Source organism: Mytilinidion resinicola (genome assembly GCF_010093595.1).
Source record: "Mytilinidion resinicola strain CBS 304.34 unplaced genomic scaffold BDZ99scaffold_21, whole genome shotgun sequence".
NCBI classification, from domain to species: domain Eukaryota; kingdom Fungi; phylum Ascomycota; class Dothideomycetes; order Mytilinidiales; family Mytilinidiaceae; genus Mytilinidion; species Mytilinidion resinicola.
In genome coordinates this window covers 466,557-482,946 of record NW_022985457.1, presented here as the reverse complement: position 1 = coordinate 482,946, position 16,390 = coordinate 466,557, and the positions used below count along the sequence as shown (strand labels likewise).

At 53.2% G+C, this 16,390-nt stretch overlaps 4 protein-coding genes across 4 annotated transcripts; 2 read left to right on the top strand and 2 right to left on the bottom strand.

The window, feature by feature from the left end:
- Positions 1 to 404: 404 nt before the first annotated feature.
- BDZ99DRAFT_149681 (uncharacterized protein) lies at positions 405 to 4,865 on the bottom strand. Its single transcript, XM_033712765.1, has 4 exons — positions 4,435 to 4,865; positions 2,236 to 4,385; positions 1,670 to 2,188; positions 405 to 1,617 (listed from the first exon to the last, which is right to left on the bottom strand). The coding sequence occupies exons 1-4, from the start codon at positions 4,644 to 4,646 to the stop codon at positions 551 to 553; spliced, it is 3,948 nt and encodes a 1,315-aa protein (XP_033571614.1). The 5' UTR covers positions 4,647 to 4,865; the 3' UTR covers positions 405 to 550.
- A 229-nt stretch (positions 4,866 to 5,094) lies between these two features.
- BDZ99DRAFT_451783 (uncharacterized protein) lies at positions 5,095 to 7,516 on the top strand. The gene is made up of 3 exons (XM_033718236.1): positions 5,095 to 5,433; positions 5,495 to 7,028; positions 7,081 to 7,516. The coding sequence occupies exons 1-3, from the start codon at positions 5,291 to 5,293 to the stop codon at positions 7,096 to 7,098; spliced, it is 1,695 nt and encodes a 564-aa protein (XP_033571613.1). The 5' UTR covers positions 5,095 to 5,290; the 3' UTR covers positions 7,099 to 7,516.
- Positions 7,327 to 9,393, bottom strand: BDZ99DRAFT_467335 (uncharacterized protein). Its single transcript, XM_033720999.1, has 6 exons — positions 9,285 to 9,393; positions 9,160 to 9,234; positions 9,001 to 9,077; positions 8,785 to 8,943; positions 7,741 to 8,735; positions 7,327 to 7,689 (listed from the first exon to the last, which is right to left on the bottom strand). The coding sequence occupies exons 1-6, from the start codon at positions 9,331 to 9,333 to the stop codon at positions 7,593 to 7,595; spliced, it is 1,452 nt and encodes a 483-aa protein (XP_033571612.1). The 5' UTR covers positions 9,334 to 9,393; the 3' UTR covers positions 7,327 to 7,592.
- A 915-nt stretch (positions 9,394 to 10,308) lies between these two features.
- BDZ99DRAFT_525478 (uncharacterized protein) lies at positions 10,309 to 16,011 on the top strand (the record flags this gene model as incomplete). Its single annotated transcript, XM_033725999.1, has 1 exon — positions 10,309 to 16,011. One exon carries the CDS (start codon positions 10,309 to 10,311, stop codon positions 16,009 to 16,011), a length of 5,703 nt encoding a protein of 1,900 aa, XP_033571611.1.
- Between the last annotated feature and the right edge of the window lie 379 nt (positions 16,012 to 16,390).

The window sequence follows — 16,390 nt, the reverse complement described above, 5'->3', positions numbered from 1 at the left end:
AGGGGCTTATTCCAGCCATCACTCTTGATCGAGTCGAGAATCGATGAAGGAAAAAAAAACTTGGTGGAGTGGGCGACCTGGTCCTTTTATACTCGAGGAGACCAGAGTCTGCCAAGGATAAGTCAGGGATTAGTCAGCTTGTCGGTCAATCAGAAGCGCCGCTCTGCGCGGGACGCTCATCTAGCCAACAGCGCAGATTCTGCGGCGTGGAAGGGCATGGAAGGTCATGGAAGGTTTGGACAGGTACTTCGCAGCTAAGTCGACCCTATAGAGCAAATTGTTGTGGGAACACCTAGGCACCAGTAGTGGATAGAAATGAGGGGAAGTAGTGTACCTTAGAAATGACACTGAATACTGATGAAAGGCTCTTCCAAAGACCTAATATACTACAACGGGCGAGTCCCATCTACTCTAGCCCGTACCAAAACGCCAGAAGAAATCCAAACCAAACGTCTCCGCTTCTGCAGAATGATACCTGGTCGTGGACGCCCACAAGTCGACCTATCGACATGCCCACACGCCCACATATCGTACGGTGACGAGGAACCCCCTACACGGCCCCGAACCCCTTGGAGTTCTCCAGCGCCAGCCGAAGCTTTTTCTCCAGCTTCTCCCTCGTCTCGTACTCCGGCAGATTCAGCCGTCCAAAGCACGTACTACTCGTCGGCAGCTGTTCCGTCGGCGCTGTACTCCTCACAATCGCGAACTGCATCTTCGCCGCGCCGCCAACAGGCACTCTATCGCTCGCCGTGACAAACTCCAGCAGCCGCCTCTTGTCATCTAGGTCGAACGTCTCGACCAGATCCCAGAAAGCGAGGACCGTGGGGTGCGACGCCGTGTAGCCGTCCTCGTACTTCGTAGCAGCCCGGAGCGCGGCGATGTCGATGTCGTGGTGGCCTTCCACAAGAAACTTGAGCGCGTCTTCGTTGAAGATGTTGACAGCTTTCCAGTCGAGGCAGGTGTAGAAGCCTTTGGCAAAGGCGTTGAAGCGGGTTCGGATGCTGTAATCTGTGAGGTAGTGAATGTAGTCGTCGACGTACTGCTTGCGGTTGGCGTTGGTGACGAGTTCGGCTTCGTTTTGCTCGTCAGGTAGCAATCCGTCGAGCTCGTCGATGAGTTTGGGTAGGGAGCTGTCTGAAATAGGAGGCACGTTTCCTCTCAATAACCGTGCTTCAGACTCGTCTTGCCAAGGGCCGTCATGGGAGAAGGAGGTTGGGAAGGGTTTGCTGGTGAGGTTTTCGTTGTTGTCTTCTTTCGAACAGGGTTCACGGTCAGACTGAGATGCTCTCATATCGACATCGATTCGCTTCCCGTTGGCCTCGAAACTAAAGGAGTAGGTCCGAGTGAACACGTCGCCGACGTCACCATCAGACCAAGAGAGGAGTTGCTCGAATCCCTTAGCAAGCTCAGGCCACCCATCTCGGATATGAGATATGGCTGTAACAGGTTTGTCGAGTAGGCGGCGATAGAAGGCAGTTGGAAATGTGACTGGGAGAGTGATTCCATTGTAGATTGCCAATGAAAAGAGAAGTCCGATGAGCTCGTAGCGGTACAAAGGTTCAAGAGAGCCCGGTCGGAACCAGGTCATTCGAGTAGTCGGATCAACGGTGAACATTCCTGATATGCTTAGCTTTATTTTCGCATCTCAAGCAGATATGACAAAACAAACCTTTGTTGGGATCAAAGACCTCGGCTAGGATGACTTGGAAAAACTCAAGGGAGACACCGCCTTGATCTAGTCCTTGTTCACCTTCGTGGTGTCCTAGTTTGACCTTCAAAGGCTTCATAAAATGCCTCTTCTGCAATCCCCATAGCTGATCGAATGTGTCCTTTAATGGATCCGCTCTGGTGACATCTAGAACCAGATATCGCGAGAAAAGAACCTGAAGCTTGTCCTCAAACACAAACCAAAATCTGTCGTCATAGAACAAATGCAGTTGTCGGCGGAGGTGTTGCGTTCGCTCGGTTCGCTCGTACTCTTTGTACATGGATCTATAATTAACTGTGCGGAAGAAGGACACTACCCTCTGAGGATGGAACAGGAACGGGTACGATAAAAGGTGGAGCGTATTAGGATTAGGTGAACGCTTCAACCATTCCGTTGGTGCGTTGACTTGATCCATGCGTTCATGAAGATAATGGATCCGAAACATGTTGCTGTATAGATTTAAAGAATCGCGATGCTCATCTGCAACAATTAGAACCAGATTGAGTTGAGAAAAAGACCAGACCTACAAAAATCACCCATGATTTCAATGGCACCTCCAACGGAACTCCACCGGTGAACTTCGGATTTGCAGTCCCATTGTTTGATGATCATAGTTCTTAACCATTCTAGGAAAACAGAAGTTACTGTCCAGCCGGGATCGCGATCTGTATCGAGGTTGAACCGGCTTTTACTCGCTTGCTGTTCTACGACCGCAAGATGTTGGACGACAGCATCCATTAACCCGAAAGTGGACTGCTTGGAGTCTTGTTGCTCGCCTGCCTGGCGGGACATGGTCTTCAAAATCTCCGAGAAGCACCGGCGGGCAGCAATGCCCCGGACCAGTCGGTCTGCCAGTCTCAGTGCTGGTTCGTATTCTAGCCCGTCGATGATGCCGAGCCAAGGGTGCTTGAACTGGTACTCTATGTGATTGTGCACGTCATGGGGAGCCCGTGGAAGAATGATCCCCCACGATCGTAGGTTGCGGACTTCTGCCCAAGTGTGTGGCCACCCAACAGGAACCAGGGAGGTTAGAGCATGAATGCAAATCATGGCTATGTGCGCTGCATCAAGATCGCTGAGGTAGACTTTGGTCGTGTCCGAGTTTGGGGAGACGAGCAGATCGGCGAACCCGTCCACGTTAGGGGCCTTACGCGCTGCTCGGATCCTTGGGCTTTTCTGGGCTACGATCTCTGGGGGAGGATTAAACAATGCCTCGGTAGCAATCCACAGGCTGTCAAAAATAAGTGATCCATTACGCTGATTCCAAGACCGAAAAGCGTGGCTCAGGCGATTGGGATTGAGGTGAGGTAAAGGTGATTGAGCTCCTTCTTTCCATTCTTCGTCGCGAAAAGATCGCAACAATGTGGCGGGATCACTTAGGCTATAGTATAAGGATCGATTGACGAAAGGCATACTAGGTCGAAGTCTTGCTCTCTTGTCGTAATCGACGACAAATGAGAAGGCCGATGGTTCTCCGTCGTCGCTCCGGTAATCACGAGTGTGGCTAGCAAGTTCGTCCATGACAGCACACGTGAGGTGTGAAGTGACTGGCACAGCCACTCTGTCTTGTTTGCGGCGATCTGAGGCTCGCTCCAAATGCTGGTCTCGCTCCGAGCGTTGATGGTCTGGTATCACTGCAGTCGCAGCCCTTGAGATATCTTTCGTTTCCCCGCCCTTGATGGAAATGCCATTTGAGAGTTTGGCCGTACCCATGGTGCTAGACTTGGCAAAATCGGTACCGCCAGCTCCGTCAAGGCCGGGATGATCGGTGGTTCTGGCCTGGCCGTTCGAATAGTGGGGTATACGTTGGGTAAACTTGCGGATTATTTGTCCGTCAGGGTGATACTCAGTTGTTATGTGGGAGTTGGAGCGTCCGGGGGATTTCTTCGAAGGGTGACGACTGAGTATAGGTAAAGTGTGCGAGCCGGTCTTGGCCGGCCCGCTGTCGTGTCCGTTGACCCCGTTGGCCATGTGACCGTTGCATGATGGCTGTGAGTCAATCGAAGAGCTGCTCTTGGATTGCGATGAAGTATTATGGTCCATCACGCTGTCTGAGTTGTCGGCTTTTGCGTTGATACTGGCCGGTGACGTGTGATTTCTATGGATCAATGGAGGATCCTCACGATACTTTGACAGGGAGTGAAGAGACTCAGGGGGGCTTGGTATATGTTTTGAAAACGAGCAGATCACAGCAACCGTGTCGTACAAGTTCTGCCCTAATGACTTGTTGTCTTTTTTTGCCTGATGCTGGCGGTTGACATCTTGCCAATACGTATTTTCCGGGCGCTCAGAGGAATCATAAGGCTTCGAAGATCGGACATCAAGACGCCCATTGGCGGGAGGAGCAGCTAAATCATTTTGAAGCATGATACGCTCATGAGAGCGTGAACGACCATTCCCAAACACCGTGCTCCCGTAAGGTATATCCGCCCAATCTCCTGTGGCTGCACGAGTTTGCTTGCCGCTAATTTCAAGGGTCGACGGTAAGATGTTGAGCTTATTGGGACATAATCCAGCATGCGGGTTGTCCTGACTGGCGAGATAATGAGCAAGCGCTCGAGCCGTCACCTGCGTAGGCGTTTTAAATGGTTTGCTGGTGTCTCGTTTTCTACAGCTAAGGCAGGTAGGAGTGGTGCATGAGGGCTCTTCGCATCCGTACTGAATCTGGGAGATGTATCTGGAGGTGGGTTACTAGAGTTGCAAGACGAAATAGCATCAGCACGAACCGTCTAACAAGATTCTGAAATCGCAATTGGCGCAAAGCATGCGCAGAGTCTAACAACCTGCTTGGGTCCTCCACCGAAACAATACGGCCGGCCAAAGATTCTGAAAGAAGTGGACGGGTTCTATTGCTGACCCCTATGCCCAGGGACGCAGCAGTCATTGAAGGGATCTCATGGCTCGAAGGTTTCCGGGTTCTCCTCGACTTGGACGTCATATCATAGATGTTGGGTATTCGTGCTCGGGTAACTGCTGGCTTATTGGGCGAAGCGACTGAGGTTGTTGCTGGAGAGGCAGTCGTGTCGCAGTTGAGGGCGAAGAGGGATCAGGCGGAATGACGGGGCTCTGAAGACACATGGTAGGAAGCTTCATCCGCTGTCCTCGGCTTCCTCGTAGGCTGGGGAAGCAGGCGCCAAGGGACGTGGGGTGAATGAGAGGAAGTGCGGAGGAGGCTGGCGATGGGGATACGCGATTCGGTGGTCTTGGTGCTGCGTCACGTGCGTAAGGCTGGGTCCGCAAGGCTGAAGACCAAGGGACGTCACCAGCCAGCACATCCATAATCCCGCACACGCCCAATTTGAGCTCATCCCATCTCGCCACTCTGCAACGCCGAGTTTGCCCCTCGCTCGTGCTCTGTCATGCTCTTTGATTTCCGAGCACCATTCTGGTAGATTATTATATCTCAAGCTGTCCAGACAGTGCCCTGCCGACGCCCCGAAAGGCCTTTTTGCCCCTCCTCGTCACTGGTAGCGGCGGTCCCTCCAACCCACTGTCGTCCCTGCATTTTCACCACACTCTTCACAACTCCCCTTAGCCTCCACTATACTCTTAACCTGCTGCTCATTTTACCGAAACGATACCATGTTGGCCTCTCCGAAGCCGCTGACGGCGAGCCAGCCGTCACAGCAAGGCCGCGAATCTACCCATCCATTCACCTGCAACACCTGCCAGGTCGCATTCAGGTCGAGTGAGCTTCAGAGGGCTCATATGCAGGCCGACTGGCAGTATGTTCTCTACTACTCTCTTCGAGACCTACCCAGGCTCCAATTAACACGCCTCCTCTAGTCGGTACAATCTCAAGCGCAGAGTCGCGAACCTTCCCCCCCTCTCCGCAGAGATATTCGCCGAGAAGGTGCTGGCCAACAAGGCTTCTGCAGCCGCGACCGCAGCCAAAGCCGCTTTCGAGAAGCCGTGCTCGATATGCCAGAAGTCGTACTTCAGCGAGAACGCCTATGCCAACCACCTGAACAGCCAGAAACATAAAGCGAATGTTGCGAGGGGACACAAATCTAGAGCCTCCGTGGGACGGGACGATGAGACGGCGTCAGTAACGTCCTCAGCTTTCTCTCTGGGCGAGCCTACCATAGACGAATCAGCGGACGACGAGGTCGAGGAGGAATTTACAAAGGTGGTGGACAAGATCAAGAATACGACACTGAGCGAGGTGCCGCTTTCTCGTCGGCCAACGCGCCCACACCACTCTGCTGCAGGCGACCGACCAGAGCACCCCTTGTCTAGGGATAACACCGGCTCTTCAGCCATGGAGAAAGATGATGCGACGTCGACAGCCTCCGCCAACAAAATCAAGACGGACCCCCTCGTCAACTGCTTGTTCTGCAACTATCGTTCCCCGAACTTCTCGCTGAACATCGAGCACATGGGCCGCATCCACGGCATGTTTATCCCAGAAAAGGACTATCTCACGGATAGCGAAGGTCTGATCAAGTACCTCCACACCAAGATCAACGACTTTCACGAGTGCCTTTACTGCGGCAAGGCAGTCCACACCGCTGTAGGAATCCAAACGCACATGCGAGATCGCGGCCACTGCATGATCGCTTTCGAAGGCGAAACCGAGCTTATCGAAATTGGCCAATTCTACGACTTCCGGAGCACCTACTCGGACGAAGAAGACTTCGAGGACTCCGACTCGACCACCAGCGGCGGCGGTATCAAGCTTGGCGCAGCCCGCACCACCAAGACAACGCATAACGGTGACGAGACTATGGGCGGCGTCGAAGACGAGGGCTGGGAAACCGATAGCACCCTCTCCGACGTCCCCACCGACGAAATCACCTCTGTCCCTATCGATGATCATTCCCACCGCTACGCCCTCCTCAACAAGTCCCGCCACCACTCCCACAGCGACCCGCGGCCCCATCGTGCCAGTGATGGCTGGCATTCTCATGCTCATCCGACTCCGCACGCAGTCTACCACGACGAGTTCGAGCTGCACCTCCCCTCCGGCCGCACCGCCGGCCACCGCTCTCTCAACCGCTACTACCGCCAGAACCTGCGCAATCATCCCAGTGCCTCGGAGCGCATGGAGCAGTACCAGCGCCGCATCGAAGCTGATTCAAGCGGCGAGGAAGACTCCGATGGCGATACCGGCATGGATGGGCAGCGTCGCGGTCGCGGTCGGCAGGGTGGTGAGCTCATCACACGCGCGAATGGCGGCCTGGGCATGATTGGCGTGAGCGACGCTACGAAGAAGGCTGTCAATGTGACAGAAAAACGGGAGAGGCGGAGGGAGCAGCGGGCGCGGAATAAGTACCAGGCTGGAAACGAGAAGCAGCATAACTTCCAGAAACATTTCAGGGTAAGTCTTCGAATCATCAGAATGAGGTGGGACTGTGCTAACTGGGACCTAGGATCCGCTCCTGCAATGATCGCCTCGACCACAATCGACGAGATCTGGCGAGATACTCTTCCTTTCTGTCCTTTCTTTCTTTGATGGGATTGGCTGCGTAGGCGGCTTTCGGGGGAGACACATCACGACTGTTGATGACGTTGCATGATGGCGTTTGCATTTTTAGACTGGAACGGACCTCATGATTCATGCATGCACGATGGATGAAAGGGTGGTGACTGGCACTTCCTCTATGTTGGAAGCCTTCCGAGGATGCTCTTTTGGTGGTAGCTCCTTGTAGATCAGCCACTCCGGTAGACAAAAATGATCATTTTGGCAGCATCACAATCGCGCGTAGGCGTGTTTCAAGAATGACCGAAAATGAATTGGATTCAACTCCGTGGTATGTGTACTCCCTATACAACCATAATGGCATGATGCCCTGAATGAGAGGACCTACCAATGCATCCCTGATTAAATGCAAGATTGCACGTCGTGCGTCCGCGTATGACACCCTGACCACGTGACCATCGTTCATTCATCAGCATCGTCATCCAGCTCCTCGAATCGACCCTCCTGCACCGCTCGCGCAACTGGATTCTCCACGTTCATAACGCCTGTAGCTTTGAGCCTAACGTATCGTCAGTATCGCATAACAATCGCAAACATGGAACCAACATACCGTTCAAAAAGCACAAACAACCGCTCCGCCTCCCTCTCCTTCTCCTCGCGCGTCATCGGCGGCCCCTGCTCCTCCTCCTCCGCATCCAGCCGCTGCCCGGTAATCGGATTCACCGGCACGCCCCCCTTCTCCGCGCCCTCGGTCCCATTCGCATAGGCGTCCATCGCGCTCTCCGGCATGGCGATATTGTGGCTCAGCAAAAACCCCGACGCGAAGCCGTACCCGACGTTGTGCACGAACTTGGCGGCGTCTTTCCCGGACAGCTCGAACAGCATGCTGCTGATGTTGCCGCGCAGGGTGGGCAACATGGCGGAGGTGGAGAGGCGCAGCAGGCGCGCGGAGAGGGTGTCGCTCTTGCCCAGGGGCCGCGTGCGCTCGTCGTCGGTGGGCAGCAGCAGCCACTGCATGTACGTCTGCACGGCGTCGGGGGCGATTTCGTAGACGCGGCGGATGAGGGTCAGGACGGGGGGGGCGACGCGGTCGAGCTGGGCTTCGGGATACACGGAGATGGCCTGGTCGAGGATGTTGATGAGGTGCTCGGCGTTGCATTTGGCATCGAATTTGGGGAAGACGGCGGAGTGGGAGAAGGATTTGGCGGTTTTGTCGCCTTCTTCGAGGTCGAGGTTGAGGAGGGCGTTGATGAGGTAGTTGACGGGTTGCTCGAGGGGGGGAGAGGGGATTTTGTGGCGGACGAGGATTTTGAAGATGTGCGGGATTGACTTTGTGAACATGGGTTGCAGGTCGGGGTAGTGGTGGGTTATGTTGAACAGGAGTTTGAGAGTTTCGGAGAGGGCCATGGTGTTCATGGACATGGGGTTATCGTAGGAGAGGTGCCGGGAGGACTTGGAGTATCGCCTTGCATGCCGCGCGATGGCGGCGTTGATGCTTTCAGCAAGTTGATGCGACCTCACTAGGGAGTCGAAGTCGAGGTCGGAATCGTAGGTCAGGAGAAAGAGGATTCGGGAGATGAGGAACTCGTCGTCCGTGTTGTCGCTCTAGAGGGGAATTAGCTATATTCTCCCGATGTATGGCCTTACAACTTACCTTCGCCTTCTCAGCAGCCTTGTCTCCGAAACCCAGGTCCACGAACATTTGCCGGGTCTTGGGCTGTAGTAACAATGCGTTTGCAAGACACCGGAGTGCTTCTCGCGATGTCGCCGAGTTTGAGCTTTCGAAGCCATAGCGTGCTAGTATCTCAATTCCCTATCACGACTCCAGAGTCAGTCTCGCTCCTCCTACAGCAAGCCTCCGTGTACATACGTTCCGGGCAAATATGGGGTCGGCGTTCTCGGCAGCGCGTCCATGGACTTTGAGTTCTTCTAGCAAGGTGTTCCGCTCTGTGAATATGCATAAGTTCAGTTGGCCGCATGTTCGACTGCCCGTGTCCGGCCTCCGCGTCTAGGAATGTATCGGCCTTACGGTGAGGGAGTAGGTTCGTCTGCTCGAGGTCGGTCTTCAGTGTCGCGAGGATTGAAGTGACTTGTTCCAGCTTCGCTAGACGATGTCAGCGCTGTGTATAGCTTGGAGAATTGCTGACGACGTACCTTTGCCACTGGAGGGCGTCATGGCGGAGCTCTTGGTGGCAGGAGCCATGTTGGCATGGACGTGTAGGAGGTGGTTGATCGTGGGTGGCGGTAGGCAGCATATAGATGCTGATGAAGGAGCTCGAGACGCGAGACGGCAACGGCTTCAGGCTGTCCCCGCACCTTTATTGAAGGATGCGTCAAAGCCATGGCAGCAGAACGGTGACCGACCAGGGCTCCGAGCACATGTGCATTGTGGAAATCATCATCAGGACAGCTGGCGCATTAATTCAGACGGTAGTAGGCGCGCGGGCAACGGCTCGTGATGAGGGTTCATGCCTCGAGACATGTCTGCAGTCCGATATCCACCATCACCTGGCGATGCGCGTGATACGATGCCTAGGAGTACTTGTGATTCGGCGACGACAGCTTGCTTGTAAACATGGATCTATGTATAGTGATAGTCATGCTGGAGATGGCTATGAGGGAATATCTGGCAACGGTGGATCGTGCCATATGTTTGCAGTTTAGCATTAGTATTGAGGTGGCTCTATATAGCAAAGATATTGGAGAAGATGGACACGTCGTGTCGTCAAGCTTTATGCCAGAACGTACCCCGCGGTTTCGTGCATATGAATTGTAGCTGAAGGAGTGGCTTAGGGGCATATGCAGGTGTAGACCTCGGGCAGGCAGCTTGGGAAAGAGCATCACAACGCTCCGAGGAGATGCAGAACAATCCAGGGGGTATCGAGTGAAAGCAAAGATTCAATGAGACACTCACGACACTCTCACCATTCCCTGGCGAATGAATGTGATTTGCCCTCGGTGCAGACGTTTCCCCAGATTCCGAGTAGAACTAGCGCACGGACAATTCACGAGCGCGACGCCTCGACGCGACTCTACTATTTCCATGAAAGCGGACCCTGCCAGCCTTCCACTTTCATCAAGTCGTATTCCCACTACACCCGCGATCCTGTGCAATGCCCGCCGTGTCTCTTATGTCCATTTCGCGTTTCTTTGCCTCTTTGTTTCTTCTCGCATAGCCATGGTGTTCTCCTTTGCCCGCCAACCACCGACTCCCCCGAGAGACAAAAAGCTCGACCAGGACATTGACGACATCCTAGCCGCCTTCGACACACCCTTCAGCATTGAGGACGACGAGAAGCCCACGCGATCGAAATCCATAGAGTCGAAGCCAGTTCAGCGGAAACTCTTCGTCGACACCCCGCCCGAGCAATCCCCATCGTCTTCGGCGGACAGTGATCAGTCTCGAGTCGCGGGAAGGAAACAGGTCAACTTCAACGAAGTGGTACCACCACCTCACCAATGGAGTCCCGCTCAAACCCCTCTGAGGCCTCTACCCCAAACACGAGTTACCGCACCCTTGAAATCCATTCTCAAACCCTACGATCCGAACACAACCTTCCGCCGGTCGATCAATCTCAATTCCACCGATTCAGAACCAATATCCGCCCACACGTTCCATTCGTTCGCCGAGATGCTCGAGTCGGTAGTGAAACAGCTAGCGCAGGACCTCAGGGCTCCACGTCTTGACGCGTATATCTGCCTTTCGAACACACTGAAAGCCCTGGAGGATAAACCAGATGAAAAGTCTCTAGAAAACAAGATGGGATTACTGTCCCAATTCATACAAAGAGATATGGTAGCTGTTGCAGCCACAGGAGCTCCGGATACAACCTTGAGCAATCAGGCACTGAAGCTTCTCATGGCGTTAGTCCGGATACCCGCAGCTGGGGCCGCCATGACGGATGACTTCTGCTCCTTTACAATAGACCGAGTCATCCAAGTCGTGGAAGACCCAGAATCCTCAAAATCCTCCGTCAATCACCACCTCGGCCTCCTGACCCTCCAGAATTTCAGTACAAGATCGATGACCTCAACCAGGGCCGAGAAAATTCTTGCCGTTCTGGAGAACATTACAGACCGTGTCAGTGGCTACGGTGTTCAGGCCTATCGACTACGTGTTTATCGGAAACTCGTGCGACAAGCTCCAGAGGTCATGGCGGCCAGGACGCTGACTTGGTTCAAAGTGGTCGTAAAGTCTATGCTAAGCGGACAAAACGATGTCCGGACCAGTGCCCTCGAAGTTGCAAAACTGGCCGGTATTGAATTTGTTGACAGACGCCAGGTGTCTAAAGCAGTCACCGACTACTTGAATACCACCCAGGCGAACGGAAGCTCTATTAAAGTGGAGTATCTGATCGGTCGGTTCACAGATATGCTCAGCAAAAAATCCGAGGCACATTTTGTTCCAGAGATCTGGGGTGCAATTACCCTTCTCCTCCGACCCGCTCTTGAGGGCAACACCTGGTCACAGCTCAGCATCTGGTTGAAGGTATTGGAAGACATCATTGCCAGCTGCACAGACTACCAAGTCAATTTTCAAACTACCCTCGCGTTTGGTTATCTAGTCTTCGTGACTAACCCGGATCAAAATACTCGAAGCGTCGTTTCCAAAATGCTAGCCGCCATTCCCCACTTCCAACTGGATCGAAAAGGGAAGTCTTCAAACGGAAAGCAGTCGAAGGAAGTGTCTATTGCTGGCTCCTGGGCCCTTCTGTACTACTCGCTCCGTCCTTCAGCGTCTGCGCAAGAACTCTCGAGATACTGGAAAGAATTTGTACATGGCGGTTGGATTCAGCTTGTGCTCTTACCCAGATATGCCGATCTCGCGTGTCGAATGCTTTCCTACCTATTTGGGTTTGGGCCAACGAAAATTTGGAACAGTCGCAGAGTCGAGAAAAGCCGTCTCATTACAGTCGAGGAGCTTCCTCGGCTAGACCCAAAATGGATACGGGCGAACATGTCACTCGTGCTGGACTTTGTGGGAGCATGCCTGTACAAAGCCACTTACTCAAAGAACTCAACCCTGGAGGAGAACAGCCTTATGAGAATGTGGTCATGTTTGATGAACTCGTTGGCTGAGGCTGGTAGTAAAGAGGTCAAGGCATCTATGGAACTTAAAGATGCCATTGCACGCATCGTCAATATGTTTCGCCGTCTCTGGGCCAAACACACCTCGACCCCAGCGATGAAATCCGAAGAGGAGGAAGATTGGGTCAGCCAGTTCCGCTTCCTTGTTGAAACCTCGATGGAAAAACTCGGAGCGGTTCATTTTGCCGACAAATTCCTTACCCGAAACAATAACGAAGATCTCGAAGCCGCGCCTACTCCATCACATCGATCCCGAATCCAAGGAGCCTACCAATCGCCTCTCCTTCACATAGTCGATTTGCTAGCAAATCAGTCGGAAGGCAAGCTGTCAGACAATCATCGTCTTGATCTAGTTAAATGGGTCATTGAGCCATGCTTAGCCTCGAAGAATACCCGATCGCTGAAGCTTGAGCTCCTTATGGAGTACGCTGATCTTGTCCGGGGATCTAACGAAACATGCATGGCAGCTAATATCTGGCAAACTGTCGCCAAGTACGCAAACGCGACGCTTGAGGATTACCCTTTGGATACAGCCGAAAAGCAATCCAGGCATCTTGGGGAAGAGTACGAGGTCGTGATCAAGATTCTTACCAATGGCTTGCGGTATTCCACGCCGCAAGCAAGTTCCGTCGCTAAAGACTTACTCGTCTGCCTTTCTGAAAAGATCAAAGCCGAAGCAGGCACTGGTGCGGTTGTCCTTGCACTTGTCGAGCGTCTTTCAGAGGATATTTCTGGACAAGCTAAAGGCGAGCGGATCAACAACGGTCTGATCTACGGTGCTACACTTTTCAGACAGCTACCGGAGTCCATCAACAGACGTACAGTAGAAGAAGGGCGAAAATCTCTTTGGGGCGCTTCTCCAATGCCTCCCAGAACTTCTGACTTTGATCCATACAAACGATTCTACAAAACCGTTGTCGTGCTACTCTCTTCAGCCTACGATAATCTGGATCTTGTTGATGTCTTGACCTTCAAGGACTTTATCATGGCCTTCTCTGCATCGATACAAAAATGTCCTATCTCTTTGCTAGGCCTTTATCTCCGCAGAATTCAAGCTGGCGTCATTGTTTGGATTCAAGATGCTGGGCGGAAGCTACAGACGAGGAATAACCGTACGGCAGATACTTATCGATCGATTGTTTCTATGTGGCAAACGATCAACGAAGCTCTCAAGAAGCTTCCAAAAAAGGACTCTTCGACGCTTAGCGCTCTCAGCCCATTGGTTGCTTCTGGGTTTCTCAGTCGTCGCAGAGAACTGACCAATGACTCTGTTGGGACATGGAACAGCACATTTGGGAATGAAGAGACTTTGGAATATCCTCCAAACGTCAAACGAGCCCTAAACCGCTTGACTCCAATGGTAGAGCTTCAACTTCCTGCATTTCCCCATGACGAGGATCAAGACTCCGTCGCTTCCTTCTATGACTCAGAAGTCGAACAGAGCCAACCCGAAGTTGAGAAGAGCACCGACCTGGTCCGAGAGACATCACCAACACTACCTACCATCACTACTACCGCCCCGCTGAAGTCTCCTGCTTCTACATCAGTTTCAAGGGGCAGAACCCCTCTCGGTCAGCTCCCACGAGCCCGTCTTCGACATGACGACTCTCAGATCTACTTCGAAGAGATTACGTCTGAGCCGAACGATTCAATGGTACAACAGTCTCAAGTTCTGACGGACCGGCAATTGGAGGTATTGGAAAAGCAGCGTGCTACTGCCGCCATGTTGCCGGATATTCGGTCAAGCCCAGTCGCAGAGTTGCCACGTTCCTCAGTGGGGGTAACACGATTAAACCTCACCTCGGATTTACCTAATATTGACTCGGATGACGCTTTACACACGCCTCTGAAGGGTCGCAAGTCCCTTGGCCCTATGGATTATTACGTTGGGTCTTCCCCAACTCCGAGGAACCGCTCTAGGACCAAACAGATCATGAGCGACACCAGTGTGGCAACTCCTGATGCGGTTAGGAAGATCCAAGTCACAGCGCCGTCTGAAGATGATCCGCCTTCGTCACCTCCTGACATGGAAACCACACAAGAGAGCCTCGGCTCCTATATTCTAGAGACTGCTTCTGATGCTGCGGGTATAGTAGAGGATAGTTTCGAATATCGCCAAGTGGAGAAGGACGTCGCCCATGATCTTAGCGATGAGATCGAAGTGCATGAAACCACTGAGTTTGACTCGAGGGTTCCCTTTAGTTCTCCTCAGCAGGCTGGCTCTGTTGAGGATGATAATGAAATCAACAATGAGGTGGACGACCTTACCCCTGAAGAAGACGAGGATCTTCCAAGTCCCAACCCTGAGTCTCAGCTGGCTGCTCAAATTACCACGGACATGGAAGCTTTGGAAAAGCGGTCTGTCGAAGTCATTACCGCAAAGTCGTCTGGAAACCTGCGGCGGATCCCCGAGGTTAATGGTACTCCATCCGTTATATTACGTGGACACGCTGAACAGCAACTTGACAAGAGCACTTTAGAACATCTCGATGACTCCTCTCCTCTACCCGAGCCAGTCCACGTAGCGGTACAATCATCCCCTGATCAGAGCATACCCGTACCGCAAGACAACCAAAGCGCAACATCCGAGGACATGAGCCGCGTCGGAGACTCCTTCCTTGCCACAGACAGCAGCTTTCACACTGCAGTTGATATGCCTCGCAGGACTTCTACCACCAACATACAGAGATCGTTTAGGAATACCCCATCCAGCCCAGCACAGTCGTCTAGGTCTACGCGGAACACCCCATCGAGCTCACAGGCGACGGTCAAATCTTCTCAAAAACGCAAGGAGTCACTAGCCGTGGCCGATATCGCTGCGAAACGAGTCCGGAAGCAATCAACACCCAGACAGACACCTGTTCCCAGTATTCGCCGCACGCCATCATTTGTGAACCCGGCGGATGACGAAGAGATGCTAGACTGTATCGTAGTAGACATGAACTCGCCTCTCACGCGCAGATTAGGATCAACATCTGCCGAAAAGCAACCGCGCGTAGTTGTCACACCAGCCTCATCTCCTGCTCCCAACAACAAGACAGAAGGTAGCGCAACATCCAACAAAATGATGCCACCACCCATCTCATCAGCACCTGCCAAACGGAAACCAGGTCGCCCAAGGAAGGACGCTACAGATGCGGAAAAGCCGACTCGCTCCACCAAACGCAGCGTCCGCCTTTCTGTACCAGAGCTGGGTAGATCAGTATCTGACAGTACGCACGACCTCGTCGACGAGACACGGGCGCCAAAGAGGGTAAAGCGAACAGCAAGCCAGGGCATCAGTCGTGCGACGTCCCTCGCACCGTCGGAAACCAGTTCGCATATTAGCATTACCAGGAAACTCGACCATGTGGCGATTGGCCCTACACCCCGGGCGCTGAAGGATGCAGCGTTCCACCCTCCAAGCTCGCCGATTAGGGAGCAGCACGACGAGCCGAGTCCGAACCAGGAGGCAGTGCAACAGCCAATACGAAGGCCATCCATCGTGGCCGCGCCAGCAATCAACGCAGAGGCGTCGTCCCAAGCTTCGCGCTTCCTCTCTAGAATCTCCACCCCGCTCAAGCGTACTGCAGATGCCATGGCGACAGACGCGCCTGCTACACCATCCCACGCCCGAACACCGCTCGGGAGGATCATGGCCACGCCAAGTAGTATACTGGCCAAGCTGAGGAAGATCGTAGCTGATTGCAGCCAGATGGTGTTGGGGAGCCAGGAGGAGAGGGAGTTTGATGATGTGCTATTTGATATTCGGACGAGGGTACATGATGCGGGGAGGAGGGGGAGGGATACTTGAGAAGCAGATCTCCAGGGCGGACCTGCTTTGAGATAAGGGAGCGAGGAGGGAATGTGTATGTCGGCGTTCTGATTCGGCTTGCATGGTTGGACTGCTGCAAATTGCATTTGGTGGGATAGTTTGCTTCATTGGGATTTGGGGCATAGGTTAGGGGTTCTGCATACGAGCGCCGGTGAAAATGGGCGGCTTCGACTGAGGTCAGCGATTTTGTAGAGCACTCTTTTGCTTCAATTCGATTCGATCAAGTATAACAGTACCGTGTGTTTCTGTTTATTTAAAACGCAACATGGGCGCTTTCAGACAAATGTTCGAAATTGAAGCTATCTTCGTACCGTGCTGGGTCATAAGTTTGGGCACGCGGATATATCACTACTCCGAT

Coding starts and splice junctions, on each gene's coding strand:
- BDZ99DRAFT_149681 (XM_033712765.1), bottom strand. CDS start 4,646: ATGACGTCCAAGTCGAGGAGAACCCGGAAACCTTCGAGCCATGAGATC. Junction 2,189..2,235: donor TGAAATCATGGGTGATTTTT/GTAGGTCTGGTC, acceptor TAATTGTTGCAG/ATGAGCATCGCGATTCTTTA. Junction 1,618..1,669: donor GGTCTTTGATCCCAACAAAG/GTTTGTTTTGTC, acceptor TAAGCATATCAG/GAATGTTCACCGTTGATCCG.
- BDZ99DRAFT_451783 (XM_033718236.1), top strand. CDS start 5,291: ATGTTGGCCTCTCCGAAGCCGCTGACGGCGAGCCAGCCGTCACAGCAA. Junction 5,434..5,494: donor CATATGCAGGCCGACTGGCA/GTATGTTCTCTA, acceptor CGCCTCCTCTAG/TCGGTACAATCTCAAGCGCA.
- BDZ99DRAFT_467335 (XM_033720999.1), bottom strand. CDS start 9,333: ATGGCTCCTGCCACCAAGAGCTCCGCCATGACGCCCTCCAGTGGCAAA. Junction 9,078..9,159: donor GACGAACCTACTCCCTCACC/GTAAGGCCGATA, acceptor GCATATTCACAG/AGCGGAACACCTTGCTAGAA. Junction 8,944..9,000: donor ACCCCATATTTGCCCGGAAC/GTATGTACACGG, acceptor GAGTCGTGATAG/GGAATTGAGATACTAGCACG.